At 53.7% G+C, this 15,936-nt stretch overlaps 1 protein-coding gene across 5 annotated transcripts in view; it reads right to left on the bottom strand.

Annotated features, from left to right (window-relative positions):
* Positions 1 to 7,983: 7,983 nt before the first annotated feature.
* Anks1a (ankyrin repeat and sterile alpha motif domain containing 1A) overlaps positions 7,984 to 15,936 on the bottom strand; it is a 156,379-nt gene continuing 148,426 nt past the window's right edge. For 2 of the 5 annotated variants that reach the window (XM_052162934.1, XM_052162935.1), the window contains 5 exons: positions 15,682 to 15,768; positions 13,200 to 13,337; positions 12,146 to 12,316; positions 11,785 to 11,883; positions 7,984 to 11,356 (listed from right to left, as the gene is read on the bottom strand). In XM_052162934.1, the coding sequence (XP_052018894.1) occupies positions 11,237 to 11,356; positions 11,785 to 11,883; positions 12,146 to 12,316; positions 13,200 to 13,337; positions 15,682 to 15,768 (615 nt within the window). In that variant the 3' untranslated portion in view covers positions 7,984 to 11,236. The remainder of the gene's footprint in view (positions 11,357 to 11,784; positions 11,884 to 12,145; positions 12,317 to 13,199; positions 13,338 to 15,681; positions 15,769 to 15,936) is intronic. The other 3 variants (XM_052162930.1, XM_052162933.1, XM_052162932.1) reach the window with 2 other exon arrangements.

Below are 15,936 nucleotides of genomic sequence, written 5' to 3'. Positions count from 1 at the left end.
CTTGGCCAGTCCATGTTTAAGGATCAAAAGCATGTATCGGTGTGGGGGACGGGATGAGGTGAGGTAGTTTGTTCTCTCAGGCGGACACAGCATTCTCGGGCACCATGGTTGAAGTGAGTGCTGGATCCCTGTTCATGTGGTGGTCGGCACCCTGGTCAAAAGAGAACCAATGGGCTGCTGGGATTGTTGCCCCAGTTCTTTGGAAGCCTGAGGCATGAGAATCGCCTAAGGCCAAGGACAGCCTGGGCTTGTATCCAGGCCCAATCTCAAGAAGAAAATACCGTGCAGGTAAGTGCTGGTTTTTGGCTCTTCTCGATTAGTGGTCTGTATGTCTGTCCCTAAGTCGGTAACTAACATTTTGATTACTATAGCTTTGTAGCTAACTTTTGAAATTGGGAAGTCTGTGTCACGACCTGGCCTCTCTTCAAGATTATTGTGGTTATCCCTGCATTTCGATTTTTAGCGTTAGCCTGTCCATTTTGCCACAGGTATTTGGGGATATCTTTACATTTTAGTTCATTAAAACAAACAAACAAAAAACACATGTTGACACTGGAGAGATGGCTCAGTGGTTAAGAGCACTGGCTGCTCTTCCTAAGGACCCAGGTTCAATTCCCAGCACCCACCTGGCAGATCACAGCTGTCTGTAACTCCAGTTCCAGGGAATCTGATGTCCCTGGAACAGGGACACAGACTTACATGCGGTAAAACACTAATACATATAAAATGAATTCATCATTAAAAAACATGTGTGAGTATTTTACCTGCATGTATATTTGTACACCACACACATGAAGTGTCGAAGGAGGTGGGTAGAGAGTGTCAGATTCCCTGGAACAGGAGCCGCTTGGGATTGAACCCCAGGTCCTCTGGACACGCAGTCAGTGTTCTTACCCACTGAGCCGTCTCTCCAGCCCTGGTCATCTGGAGAGGTAATAGTAACAGCACTGAGTTTATCTGGGGGGCATTCCCTCTCCACACTACCATACCTGGCTATCCGTGAACACAGGATTGCACTCCCAGCCGTTCTGTGGTCATGGTGGGGACTGAACCTGCTCTTTGCATAGGCTGGGCATGCCTGCTACCCCTGGGCTCCCCGCCCCGCCCCCAGCCCGCACGTTATTCAGGTGTGTTTTCTTTCAGTGACGTTTAATAGTCTTTAGAGTGTGGATGCCACATGTCCTCTGCTCTGGTTGTCCCAAAGTGCTTGTCCTATGCTGCTGTAAGTGGAACTTGGTGCTTCTGCTCAGTTGGTAATGTATAGAGGTGAGCCCCTTTGTCTCTCTTGTTCCCGGAACTGGTATTTTTTTTCCTACCCAGGCTCATGTGGACATCTGGAATAAAAAGTTTCACATTTTCCTTTCCAGTTTGACTATCTTGCTTTCTTGCCTAGTGGACCAGGTTAGTCCAGCGCTGAGATGTGGAAGAAAACAGGCACCCTTTTCTTATTCCTAATTGGGGGAGAGGAGGTCTTTGGGGGGGCTTTGATTTGGTTTTTGAAGGAAGGGTTTCTCTGTAGATCAAGGACTTTGGCTGTCCTTGATCTAGCTCTGTACACCATGCTGGCCTCGAACTTAGAGACCTGCCTGCCCGAGTTCTGAGATTAAACGTGCCTTTAAAAGGCTTGTAGCTTTTTCACTATTGAGTTTGACTGCCGGCTAGTTTCACATCAACTTGATACAACCTAGAATCATTTGGGAAGAGGGCACCTCAGTTGAGAGAATGCCTCTACCAGACTGGCCAGCGGGGCATTTTCTTGATCAGTTGGTTCGGTGTGCCCACCTCTGGCTTGCTGGTCTGTGACGTGTGTGAGTGTGTGTGTGTGTGTGAACCATGTACAGTATGTGCACTTCTCCCTTAGAGGGCTGCGGGGGCATTAGCCTCTTTATTTCCCATCCTGGTTACCAGGATTTGAATAATGTTCTCCAAAGGGTCCTGGTTAAGGCTTGGTGGCTGTGCATTGTACCGCCGAGAGGACTTAGGTTTTTCGGGGCGTGCCCTTGGAGGGCCATGGATGGCCTCGACTTTGTGAGTGTGAAGGGACAGGTGGAGAGAGGTTAGCAGGAAGCTGCCCTTGACACTGGTAATTCCTCTTCCCTTGGTTTTGCTACAGTCTTTGAGCATTTTCTTGAACTCTCCCACAAACTGCTCTGTTGTCCGTCACTGACTCTAAACTTCCCCAGTTTTGGTTTTACTACTCTGCCCTCTTATGGCTTGCTTCGGGCTTATTTGCGAGGGAAGACTCCCCTCTCCCCATGTCCAGTTAGCCCTACAACCCTCTGTGTCCCTGCCCCCACAGGGCAGATTTTCAATTCTTTGGAGACTTCTCATTGGCTCTGATTCATTCCCCACTTTGTAGGCCGCCCCGCCATCCTGCCATTGATCCCTACATCAACTCTGCGGTGGCTGAGCACACTCCATGCAATTATAATTCTTAATGTGTATGTAGTTCGTGGGCACTTGGGGACAGAATGCACTCTGCTCTTGGCTGGAGTGTTGGCTCACATTAGAGAGAGCCTCGTAGTTGGTGGTTTGGAGGTTTGCAGTGCCCTGCTTATGTCCTGCCTACTTTGATCAGTGGCTGATAAAAGGGATGTAGAAATCTCTTATCTGTATAATTGTCCTGTATTTTTGATAGGAGATTCTGGAGATCCCTTGCAGATAACAAAAATCCACAGGTTTGCACAAGCCCATATATGAAATGGAACAGGAACTGCATGTGACTACCAGGCATCCACTGTGTGCTTTAGTTGTTGCAGTGGTTTGCATATTCTCGGCACTATTAGAAGGTGTGGCCCTGTTGGAGTGGGTGTAGCCTTGTTGGAGTGGGTGTGGCCTTGTTGGAGTGGGTGTGGCCTTATTGGAATGGTTGTGTCTGTGGGTATGAGCTTTAAGACCCTCATCCTAGCTTCCTGGAAGCCAGTCTTCCACTAGCAGCCTTCAGATGAAGATGTAGAACCCTCAGCTCCTCCTGCACCATGCCTGCCTGGATGCTGCCCTGTTCTCACCTTGATGATAATGGACTGAACATCTGAACCTGTAAGCCAGCCCCAATTAAATGTTGTCCTTATGAGAGTTGTCTTGGTCGAGGTGTCTCTGCACAGCAGTAAAACTCTAAGACAATTATTCTATTATGTATAATAGGCTATTCCAGTGTAAATGCTATGTAAGTATCCACACCTCATTGCTTAGGAAAGGACAAAAACTCTACATGCTTAGTATAACTAAAAAAAAAAAGAAAAAAAAAAGGAGCGGCAGAGGGGACTCAGAGGTTGACAGCACTAACTTCTCCAGAGGCCCAGAGTTTGATTTCCAGCACCTAGCACCCAGCACCCATATGGTACTCATAACCTTCTCTTAACATCAGTTTTAGGGGATCTGATGCCCTTGTCTGGCCTCTGTAGGCACCAGGTGTGCACACAGCCGCACAGGCTCACATGCAAGTAGAACACCCACATCCATAAAAAAAATGTTTTAAAGATATTTTTCAGGGTCTGGAGAGATGGCTCAGCAGTTAAAAGTGCCTTGCTACTCTTCCAGAGAGCCCGAGTCTGTACCGGCACCCATGTTGGGTGGCTGTAGCCATCTGCAACTCTCTTCTGTAACTGTAGCTCCAGGAACACAATGTCTTCGTTTGGTCTCTGAAAGTACATGCACACACATGACATTCACATGCACATACACACACATGTGCATGCTCAAATCCAAATTCAATTCACAACATATACACACACACACACACACGTATGTGCATGCTCAAATCCAAATTCAGTTCACAATTGTGGGTGCCCACAGTAAATAGGGCACTATCTCACCACCACCACCTCCTCCCCCTCCTCCTCCTCCTCCTCCTCCTCCTCCTTCTTCTTCTTCTTCTTCCTCCCCCCCCTCCTCCTCCTTCCTTCTTTTTCCTCCTCTTCTCCTTCTCCTCCTCCTTACTACTACTACTACTACTATTTACCATAAATACCATAGACAAGTGGCTTAAACAATAAATTTCTTTCTGACTGTTCTGGAGGAAGAAAAGGGATAGATAAAGGGCAGGGAGGGCAAGGTTGTGGTGAAGTGCTCTTTCTAGGGCCATAGATGTCTCCCTTGTCTCAAGGGACTTTGTCCTAGGCGGGGGCATTGCATGTTTGTACACACGGGTTGGGAAGGAAAGGGAGGAGAGGGGAGGGGCTGTGGTCTAGAACCTCCTCTGTGAACTACCAAACCCTGTGAATTAGCCGTCTCCTGAAAGCTCTAGTTTCCCTCAGCTGCCTCATGAAAACCCCACGTGTACCATGGCTCTGAGGGCTGAACCTCCGCCGGGTGGCACCCAGTCCCAGTCCAGAGCATCTGAGGACTTCCTGTATTCCTCTTCCTCTGTCGGGTCTCATCCCGCAGCGCTCGGGTCTCGCTGGGCGGTGTGTATGCATGGAACATCGCTCTAATCTTCACGTCACGACCTTTTGTGCTCTAATCTTCACGTCACGACCTTTTGTGCTCTAATCTTCACGTCCACGACCTTTTGTCATCCTGCAATTTGTTCTTCGTGAACTATCTGCATATTTTCTCTACCTTTAGGATTAGCATGTGCATGGTTATATATGTAACATATGTATGAACATATGTGTATACATGTATGTTACATATGTGTGCACAGTGGCCGAAGAACTCAGGTTGCCAGTCTTGCTGAGAGCCCTTCTACACTGACCCTCTTTAACCAGTGCCCTCCCTGAATATTTTTATTCAGTACGCCTTGAGTGTTACTTGCTGGGAGTCCCCTGGGGATATCTGGTTGCTCCATCCATCCATCCTGTCTACCTGTGAAACAGGAGAGCAAACCCGGGCCTTGTGCACACATGCAAGGCTAGCGCCTCCATCCAGCTGCACTTCTAGCCCTAGGTCACATTATCTTTGAAAAGATGTTTTTTATATGTATGTATGAGTATCTTACCTGCATGTAAGTGTGCCCCGTGTGTGCAGCACCCGAGGAGTCTGAGTGTTGGATCCCCAGGAGCTGGGGCTTCAGATGGCTGTGAGCTGCCATGTGGGTGCTGGGAACTGAGCCTGGGTCTGTGCAAGGGGCAGCCAGGGCCCTTAAGTACCGAGCCATCACCCCAGCCCCTCTGGATCATATTCTAAAATCTATGCTGCAGTTTGTAAACTCCTTCGGTTATCCCTTTCTCTGGTGTTTCAAAACTGCGTCTGTAGACCATCGATTGTAGTTTTATTTGGGAGTTACCCACACTTGGTGTGTAGCTGAAGAGGGCTTTACATTCCAGATCCTCCTGCTTCTGTCTCCCTAGTGCTGGGATGGCAAGTGTGTATGGCCACGCCTGGCTCACCCACCGTTTAATCGATAATTCAAAACAATTTACATTTAACAATATTTTGGTTGGATACGAAGCATTTCCCAACAGGTTCTTGTGTGGATTTGATAAGGCATCTGGAGGCGACTGACTAGGTCATGATGACCCTACAGAGATTCATAATCTGATGGCTGTACTGCGAAGGAGCCGTGTAGGGTGTAGGCGAGACCTGTGACTGTAAGAGGGAGACTGTGGGGTCACACCTGGCTGTGGGCCCCTTCCTCAGCTTCTCTTGGTTCCCGGCTACCAAGAACTAAGCGACCCTGTCGGTCACGCACTGTGTGCTCTCACCTGGAGCAGGGAAACCCGCAGCCAGGATAGTAGGATTTCTTGGAAACTGTAAACCTGACTCTTTCCCTCAGTCCATCTGTCCTAACAGATGTCTGCTGACAAACTGGCTGTCGGAGTGTAGACCTGATGCTCTCCTCTACTTATTTTTCTTTTCTCTGCCTCTTGGAGTTAGCTGGCTTTTGAGATGGGGTCTTGGGGTTGCCTAGGTTAGCCCTGAATTTGTGATCTTCCCAAGTGCTGGATTACAGACCTGAACCAGACACTTTATCTCCCAATACTGCCCCTTAAATCTGTCACTGTTGACTGCTCTGTCTATGCTGTGAAAGCCAAAGTTTTGCCTGAAACCATGTTTTTGTTTCTGGTCGCGCCGCGTCTGTTTGGCTATCTTTCCCACCACCTATTTAGGGACAATTTCTGGCAACAGATTCTTTTCTCATTTTTAAAGATTTATTTATTTTATGTGAGTACATTGTAGCTGTCTTCAGACACACCAGAAGAAGGCATCAGATCCCATTACTGATGGCTGTGAGTCACCATGTAGTCGCTGGGAATTGAACTCAGGACCTCTGGAAGAGCAGTTGGTGCTCTTAATCGCTGAGCCATCTCTCATGCCCCAAGTTTCTCCATTTTCTTTCCCCCCCCCCCCCACTGCCCTGTTCTTGTTCATTCCTGAAGAATATTGGCTGTTTTCACTGAGGTGGGATTCTGCTTGGTTAGCTCGTCCCCTCTCCCTCTATCCCTCCCTTCTTCCTCTCCCCTCCCCTCCCCTCCATGGTCTCACCTTAGTCCAGAAATGTACTGGAACTCATGACACAGCTACACCAGAGTAACCTCAAACCGTGTGTCGCCAGGCCCAGCTTCGAGGGCTGAAGAGAAGGCCTGTGCCCTTCAATGGCTTTTCCTGTGTTGGCAAGGTCCACCCCCCTTCTCTTGCCAGTCTCAAGAATTATCTTTTCTCCATAAATCTGATTATGCAGTAGTGGCATCTTGGCAAGGATTTCCTTGCGCTTACCCGTTTTAAGGTTTGTTCAGCTGTCTGCGGGTTTGTGCCTCTTGCCAGAATTGGGATTTGGGCATTTATTTGTTTACTTAGTAGTCATTTTCCTTTTTGAAACAGTCCCACCAGATAATCTGACTGGCCTGCAGCTCTGCCTGTGCTGCTCCTGATTCCTGGCCCTCCCAGAAGCTGACGAGACGTGTGTGCGCCCCAGCACAGGACGGACAAGCAGCTTGGCTTTGGGACTCTGGACTTGTTGGTCTCATTTAAACCTGTTTGAGCAGCTGCCGTCCGCCACTGCTGTGCAAGAGAAGGCCATACTGCATCCTTACAGCCATGCTGGGCAGAAATCCAGGTTCCTCCCTCGGCCTCGGGTGCCCCGGGGGTGGGGGGTACGCCTCCTCTTCCGTGGGAGCACTGGAGTGTGCCTCGGGAAGAGCCTGGCCCTCCTCTTGGCGGTCGGCTAAAGTAGAGCAAGGACTAGAGACACCCACCTTGCCTGCTGAGCACGCCCCTCCCGGTCCTGATCTAGAATGGCTTTTGCTCTGCTTTGTGAATTAACTGTTGTTTCCACTGCTAATTTGTCCCAGGTCTAGAGTGTATTAGAAAGGGGAAGCAGATGTCCTTGTTAACTTGTGACAGCAATCATCAGCCCACCCTTTGTTTCGTGTGGCACAGACGTGAATTCCAGGTGTTTGCTTTTATGAATGGTTTATGCTTCGCAGTGCAGAGAGATGTTTGGCCTTATAGACAGCGAAGTGCATGAGAAAGTACCTAGAGTGTCACAGCACGCTTGGAAGGGCTTCTGATAGCAAGACCCTGTGACAGGGCTTCGGGCAGCGAGCTCTGTGAGAACACCAGGCAACCAGGGTGGAGCCGCTTCCCCAGCCTTAGCCCCATGCTACTGCTGTTACAGGGGTGCTGGGGGGGGCAATCTGCGGGGGGGGGGAGAGGGGGGCGGCACACGGTGTGAAGACCCGTCTGTGGCCGCGCATCCCTTCTCGGTTCAGTCACATCCTTGAGGTCCCTGCTTCGAACAGGGTTGACTGTTCAGCTTGGCATCGGCCTGCTGAAGGACCTGAGACTGCCAAACTGTCATCCGAGCCAAGCAGAGGACGTGTGTCCCTGACCTGCAGTGGCATCTGGCCTGTGTCCACACTTAACACCAGAAAAGCAGCTTTGCAATTCAGAGCCGGCGGAGCTGTGGCCGCTTTCTACTGCTCTCCTTCATTACTGCACTCAGTCCTGAGCTGGACAGCTCCGGAAGTGAGAACCGGAGGGAGCCGGAAGCCCAGGGCGCGCACTCTGCAGTGAGGTTGGCTGATGCCGTGCACAGGTGGGTTACGTTTGGTACCACAAGGTGTTTATAATTCAAACAAAATCGGACAGATTAACAATTTTATGTACAGTAAAACGAAAGGGGAATTCAAGTATCAAAATATGGAAACAAAGATTAAATAACATTTTTCTTACAATCCAGTCCCACGGTCCGCCTCAAGCAAAAACTCCCGTGACCTACAGTGCGGGTCCCGGCACCTCACAAGCTAAACTGTGTTCTGAATGCACAAACCCAAGGCTTCCCAGAACCTCCTAGTGGTCAACCTCAGAGGCAGAGTCCAAAGTACCCTGCTGGCACACGGCCCGCAGGAGCCAGCTTCCCGCGCAGGGCAGCAGCCAAGCCAAGAGGCGAGCCAGGGAACCCGTGGCCGCCGCTGGGAGGGACTGGGCACATCACACCACTCCGGTCAGAATGGCTCCTTCACAGTTCAGGCACAGCCTTGGCGTCACAGGGCATGATTCACACAAGTGACAATGGCAGACCCTTCCATTTGGCACCCGCCCTGAGAAGGAGAGACCCACCAGGAGGAGAACAGGGATTTCTTGAATATTTAGAAACAAATCTCGAAAGAGACGCAGAGCAGACAAGCCAAGACTTTCTGGTAGGAAACACCCTGAATAAATAAGACATAGCAGCGTCAAGAGGAGGAAGTGCCTGCCTGTGACTTTAGGACAGAACGCAGCTCGAACTTGTCGTAGTGTCTACAGTGTTCCCCTGGGCTTTGCGCCCACTGCTGAGCTCACCTCTGGCAGAGGGAAGGGGGTTCGGCACAACTGAGCCAGGAACCTAGGGTCTCTGTGGATTCTCGAAGGGTGGGAGCTGAGGGCAGCTTTCCAGGGCAGAGAGCATGCGGCAGGAGAGGAAGTACCACCTGTACCTAGCAGCAGAGGACCCCCGGCTCCCTCCCAGGGAGCAGCCGTGCCCGGCCCGGCCGGCCGAAGCACAGCAGGCAGACAGTCCACAGATGGAGCAGAGGGAAACCCTGCTTTTCCCTCTGACCAGCCACGCGGGGCGGGGGCCCAGGGTTGCAGCCCACGGCCGGCCACTGTTCAAGCCTGGCGTCCTGTCCCCAGGATGGGGACGAGTGCCTCCTGGAAGCCCGAAGCCTGCTCATGTCCCCCGTGGGCCAGGGCTTCTTTCTTGCTCCCTAATCCGGAAGAGCCGGTGAGTGGCCGGGACCTCTCACTGCCCCATGCACCCAGGATGGTCGCCACCCCAGTCACCCCAAAGCAAAGCAGGCCAGCAGAAGAGCTGAGGTGGCACCAGCTTGGCCTCACGACCATAGCGGGGCGATGAGACTGCTTCCTGACTAGCCTTTCCCACATCTGGAACAGATGTGCCCAGCCTGCCACACAGGACACAACAGTCAAGAAGAATCAGAGCGAGGCCAGCTCAAGCCGGCAAGCTGCAGTCTTAACTGGCATTCCCATTAATGCCCCACACAGCTGCTTCTTCCCTTCCGCCATGGCTCCACCAGCTCCACCAGCCCCGCAGCGGCACGAGGGCCGCTGCCTCCCCTCCCCTCAGTGCTGACACGGACAGGTAAGTACCAAGGAGACCCCCGCACCAGAAGCTACCTGCTCATCCCCACTGGGAACCCCAGGAACGGAACGTCTGTGTCACCACCTCCGGACACGATGAAGCCTCGACTCTGCCCTAAGTTGCCCACGGGTGTGTCCTCACGGTACCCTAGCCAGGCCGAGAGGCCATCCTGAAGGCAGAGGCTGTCTGAGGGATTCAGGCCCCGACTCAGATCCTGTCTTGTTTAAAGATTGGCAGCTTCACCAAGAGGCTGGAGCCAAGTGTTAAAAATGTATAAAAAAGGATTACTTTTCCTATTATAAAAACACATGTCCCGGACAGGCCACTCCTCGGGCCGTCCAGAGTTCTGGTCTCCTCGGCTAGAAGCCTGGCGTCTTCGCTGCCTCCAGGGCAGGGCTCTGCAGGTGGCGGCAGGCCCAGGCCGAGCAGGTGACAGGAGGTCCTGCGGCAGGGCTGGGCCCGGGTCTTCGGAGCTGCAGGGGAGGCTCTCGGTGCTGGGGCAGGAGCCTGTGCTCCCCACGGCGGCACCCAGTGTGGCTCCCCACGGCGGCACCCAGTGTGGCTCCTCAGTGGCTCAGCTTGGCAGAAGCAGACAGTGGGGGAGGAGAGAGTTAACCAAGGAGCCTGTGTCAGGCGGAGGACATGGGAAGGGACACAGAGCGACAAGAGGTCCCTGCCTCCCGGGGCCCTCCACAGCCTACAGCCCACTGCTGCTCCTGGCCCCTCTGCTCAGAAAGGCACAAGGAAAGGCAGGCAGCCGAAGGCCAGCCCTGGCGCACGGCTCTGGTGCTGACTGACTCTGGCTCTTCCCTGCACTACGCTGTCTGCACCACGGCCACAGGAATCACTTCTGTCTCCTGACATCTAGACTGATCTTCCCGCATCAGGGCCTGGGAGGCTTCCTCGGAGATTCGGCCCCATGGTGCTAGCTCCCAGGCCGGTGCCGGGGATGGCTGGACAATGGCTGTCTCAGGACCCCACCACCAGAGGAAGGAAGAGAACGCTCCCCAACACCACAGAAGCTGCTCAGCTCCACTCCGAGAAGGAAGAAGGCGCACTTGTGCGCAGGGCACATCTCAGTGAGCTGGATCCCGGAACCAGGCCCACAGCACGGAACGGGGGCCAAGCACACACAGATCCCTTGGGAACCTGTAGTTTGGAGGCTCACAGTTTATGCTATCAGAGCTGACTCACACACAGGGCGTGGCTCGTACCAACCCCTCCCCCTTACAGAACGTCTGTCCCTGGTGAAGCCATGTTATCACCAGGCCTGACCAGGAGAGAAACCAGCAGCACCTGAGAGCAGCTCTGTGTAGGGCATCCTGGCACGGGGCGGTCACAGTGGTGGTTGGGTCAGGAAAGGTGACAACTGGGAGCTCTTGGCATCCAGCTGTGACCCAGGCGAGGAGGGCAACCTCAGAGGGAGCTACTGTGGTTCTGCTGGAAGACTGCCCTCACCTCACAGTGCCTGTCGCAGAGGCTTTGGGGGCCTCAGCCCCACTCTGGTGCCTGCCTGTGAGGCCCCCCCTCAAAGGCAAGTCACCCCCCAGCTGTCCTCGGCCCAAGGGAGGGTTCACAGTGTTGGGTGGTGTAAGCAGCTGCTGCTGCCAGAGGCGGGTCCCAGGGAGGCGGGGCCTCGGTGGCGCAGCTGGAAGGAGAGTTGAGAGCAGATCGGGCGGCAAAGGCACAGTGGGGTAGCGGAGACAGAGCGGCTTAGAAGATAGTGGTCTCATACTTGGTGCTGAGGCTCCGCTTTGAGTCTGGCTTTGGGTCCACGATCCAGGAAACGCTAGCGTGGGACGGGGCCTCTTGGTCAGAATCAGGCGGTTCCAGCTGCCAAACAAGGAGGGAGAGGGAGGGTCAGGACTCAAGAGTGGGCCCTTACGCCCTCCGAAGCAACAGAGGGACAGGCAGCTCCAGGAACAGGTCTCAGCTGCTCTCAGGGGACTGTTCAACAAAGGAACCTTGCCCCACTAGATTTCTGCTCTGAGCCTTGGTATTGGTCATGGCGGCAGAAAGGGAGGAAATGTTCAGCCCTTGGGTCCCTCTGGTGGGCAGAAGAGCTCAGCCCGAGGCGAGACCACAGCACTCATCCCAGACCTATGCAGAGGACACAGGACACAGACAAAGGACAGGACACACGGAGGGCATCTCCAGGAAGGGAGAGTGTGTCACACAGGGAGAGCATGAGGCCAAGGTGTGAGACAGCTCACAGGCACTTCAGGGAGCCTGACACACAAGACAGCGAGAGGCGGAAAGACCTTGACTCCAGGACTAAGAGACGGCAGCGGTAGGTAGGAAGGACGGTGGGTGGTGCAGGTGTGACAGTGACAACAGCGAGAATCGGGGGGCACCGGCACCTGGGGCGCAGAGCAGACAGACACAGGGATGTCACTGGGTGCTGGCTGCCACCTGGTACAGCAGCCCCACAGAATGGGCCCTGGGTTGGGCCTGATGAGGAACTACACTGCCCTCTCCTGCCAGAGGAACCCAGGGTGAGGGGTGGGGGGAGCTAAGGCAAGTGGGCCACTTTCCCCAACAGCTGCCAAGGAGTGAGAAGACACTGGGTGTGCCCAGCTCCACCCGAGCCCTGGGGTACTGCGGAGGGGGGAGAGCTCGTACTGCGGACTTCCTCACGCCGACCCGAGGCTTAGGCACCGGTTTGGAAGATTTTGTCTCAATCACGGAAGCTGCAGAGGCCGCCATGGTCCTGGATTTCTGGGCCTGGAGGGCCAGTTGATAGGCCACCTCAAACGCCTGTCCCAGGGTCAAGATGATCTCGTAGGTCAGGTTCTGGGAAGAAGCGGAGGGAGTGAGGGAGTGCCGGCTAGCAGCGCAGCTTCCTGCGGACCGCCCTCCTCACAGGCAGCAGGAAACTTTTTTTTTTAAACAGATTTGTTTGAAAGTGGTCAGTGAGGAATTTTAGCAGAACAGTGTTTCTTTAGGGCCTGATTCTGCTTCAAGCACTAGGTGAATGCAGACCTGGCCGACCGCGTTAGTATTCTAAGAGGGAACGCCCACAGCATAGCCCTGCTGCTTCGGGGACTGTGCCCTCTCTGGAGTCTTTCTCTGGCTGGCTTGTGAGCTATCCAGCCTCTTTCCAAGGTGGAGTGCCAGGGACTGCGGATGAATAATGTGTACAATGTCCCCCAAGCCCATCTGCCTGCGACGTAGGCCGCACAGTGCGTTGGGAGTGTGGGTGCCTATGTGAACGGCAGGGAGAGCTGTGTGACCTGTGTGATCTTCAGGGCAGCATTCTAGATTATGGAGCTAGCTGCCAGAGGCAAAACCAGACATCTGGTGCCACGGTCCAGGGCTGAAGGACTTCCTGCAGCCCCGTGCGGAGGAAGCCCCAGGGAGCTGGACATTGGCGACTTCCCCTGGGTGATGGGGTGAGGAGAGTCAAGGCCAGAGTGCATGGCTACCAGCAGTCTGGGGAGCTGGGAACAGGGTCGACCAGCAGCCAAGGGGAGACAGAGGACCTGTCCCACCCAGGAACTGCGCAGCTAGGAAACCAGGTAACAACCCGGGCGCAGGTGCGTCCTGATGGGCTGCCACTCGACTATGAAAAGGGCTGCGCTGGGCACTGCTGGGCTAAGCCCACCCCTGCCTGCTGCCACCACGGCCACTGCTGCCTCTCCAAGCCAGAGCCTGCAACTGTCACAGGGACACTCACCACATCCACCGTGCTGAAGACGTGGCAGTAGTGGTGGCTGGTCTGCAGGTCCTTGGTGATGTAGGCGAAGGTGCACAGGTCCTCGGGGTCCTGCGCGGCGCAGGAAATGTTCCGGATCTCGTGCTCAGCGATGACATTCTGCCAGGAGAAGTGTGCTCTGGGACTCACTCGCGGCTTGTTTCCTCAGGGCGTGCCTCTAGGTTCACTACCCCGCCTTCTTACCAGCCTGGAACTCCAGACAAACCCTACTTTTCCCTCCCTGGGCTGAGGACTGTGAGCCTGCTCATTTAGGCACAGGACCTCACCCCTCATCACGGCCAACAGGCAGCAAACTGTTGCCAGGCAGACACGTGTGTCCTCTCCCTTCCGCAGAGGGCGGAGGGTGGCTCTCCCCGGCAGGCTGTGTTTCAGTGAAGTCAGAGCCAAGAAGAGAGCCCTGGCAGAAGTCCAGGACGAGGGGCTGAGAGCAGGAGAGGGGCTGGGGCAGGCAGACAGGAGGGGTGAACTCCAGGAACCCCACAGTGAGATGTGCGCCACCCACCACTGCTCTCAGGACAGGAAGTGCTTCAAAGATCTGTGTACCGAACACTTGCTCCCTGGCTCGTGCTGGTATTTTGGAAGGTGCTGGAAAGTTTAGGAGGTGGGGCCCGGGCAGAGGAAGTGGATCACTGAGAGGGTCCTGGTCCCTCCTCCCTGCTTCCTCTGATATGTGATCCCATCTCTGTGACTGACCAGACTACATAAGCCAGACAACCCTTCAGAGCTTGGTCACAGCAATGGAAAGGTACCACGGAAGCGGAGCCTCTGCGGTGGCTAACCTGACCGTGCAGGTCTCACACCTGTGCTAAGATGTCTGCGGAGGGCCGGGCAGTGGTGGTGCACGCCTGTAATCCCAGCACTCTGGGAAGCAGAGGCAGGCGGATTTCTGAGTTTGAGACCAGCCTGGTCTACAGAGTGAGTTCCAGGACAGCCATGGCTACACAGAGAAACCCTGTCTTGAAAAAACCAAATCCAAAAAAACCAAAAAAAAAAAAAAAAAAAAAAAAAAAAAAAGATGTCTGTGGAGGAATTTGGAAATGCGGGCTGGAGAAAGATTACCAGGCTTCCATGGCCCATATCATTTGGATTCTTCACACCAGCAAAACTAGTGTTGCATCCACAATCCCTTTGATCCCATGCAACCACCAAAGGACTCAAAGCCTACCACAGCCACGGTCCGAAGGAGCCCCGCTACCCCTTAGCGGGTGGAGATCTTGGCGTCACCTATGTGGCGCTACTTTTGCTGGTGTGAAGAATGCAAATGACAGGGACCATAGAGGCCTGGGCCCTGGGAGTCTGCAAGAGGGAGCCGCAGCTGGGAGGGTGAAGACAATGGAAGGTCAGCAAACGCAGGGACGGCACCCGGAGCATGGATGCCACCCGGGAAAGGCTAGGAGCAGGGGCAGGAGCCAGAAAGACTCAAGAGAGAGGCAGGAGCGGAAGCAGCAGGGCCTCCCTCGCCCACGGGTGCTCACAGGACCACGCCACATGCCCAGGTGCCATACAGGCTGTGGGCACTGTTTACCCTGCTGGATTCTGGTTAGCTTTGGTCTGATCTTTCATTGCTATTTTATTTCTTCCTTTTAGAGTGAAAAATGTTTATTCTGTACTACTTGTTATCTCAGGAGCATGTAATTTAGTTTCTGGTTTTTATAAAATATTATTTTATGTGTATGGGAGTTTTCGCATGGACATGTGTATGTCCATGTACCACATGTGTGCCTGGTGCCTACAGAGGCCAGAAGAGGGCATTAGATGTCTCTGGATGTGGAGTCACAGACAGGCTTTGTGCCACCATGCAGGAGGCCAGCCAGTGCTGGGACCCATCGAACATCTCTTCAGCCCCGACTTCTGCGTTTTATAGGGGCTTATAATGAACAGTTTGCTTTTAAAGCTGAGCATGGTAGCCTTTAACCCCAGCACCTGGGGGCAGAGGCAGGGAGGCCTGAGTTTGAAGCCAGCCTGGTCTATACAGCGAGTTCCCACCCAACCAGGGCTACATAGTGAGACCCTGTGTAGAAAACATCTGCTTTGAATCCCAGAGGAAACTTTGAACTTGTACTTTTGGAAAGTACCGAGACTGGAAGGGCTCTGCAGATGCCTGGAGTGGGGCTGGGTGCACTTGCGTTAGGAAACGGTCACAAACCATTTGGGGCCAGGAGCAGAATACTATAGTGAAGAAACGGGGTGTCCCTGGAAAGGATCGTGCACTGAGGGTGGGTCCCGGTTAGTAGTGCTATTCTAGGAAATCCCAGAGAGCTGTTCCTGCCTTCCTCCACTGCTTGTTGAGCACCAGTAGGTGAACAGCTGATGCCTCCCCCCTGTCCCCCCCCCCCATCACACGGAGATACACGCACGCACGCACGCACGCACGCACGCACGCACGGGCCCTTCTGACCCGGCTAGGTTGTCTCCTCTCACACAGTCCTCACGAACAGCATACCTTGTTGGAGGCATCGATGAACTTCACACCTTTGTAGGTGATGGACAGGATGATGGTAGGAATCTTCTTCATGTGCTCCGTCGACTTCTGTGGAGACATGGGGTGGGCTAAGGGTGCGGCTTCTGCATGGTGCGGTAGGGTGCAGGCGGTTGTATTGGGCATCCCCTGCTTGCTGTCTGGTCAATGCCTCTCACCTACTTATACTTCTCTGTTTTTCTTTTCTTTTTGGGTTTTTTTTTTTTTTTTTGATTTTTG

Source organism: Apodemus sylvaticus, chromosome 19 (genome assembly GCF_947179515.1).
Source record: "Apodemus sylvaticus chromosome 19, mApoSyl1.1, whole genome shotgun sequence".
Taxonomy (NCBI): Eukaryota; Metazoa; Chordata; class Mammalia; order Rodentia; family Muridae; genus Apodemus; species Apodemus sylvaticus.
The sequence above is the reverse complement of the archived record's forward strand: the minus strand, read 5'-3'. Positions and strand labels throughout refer to the sequence as shown.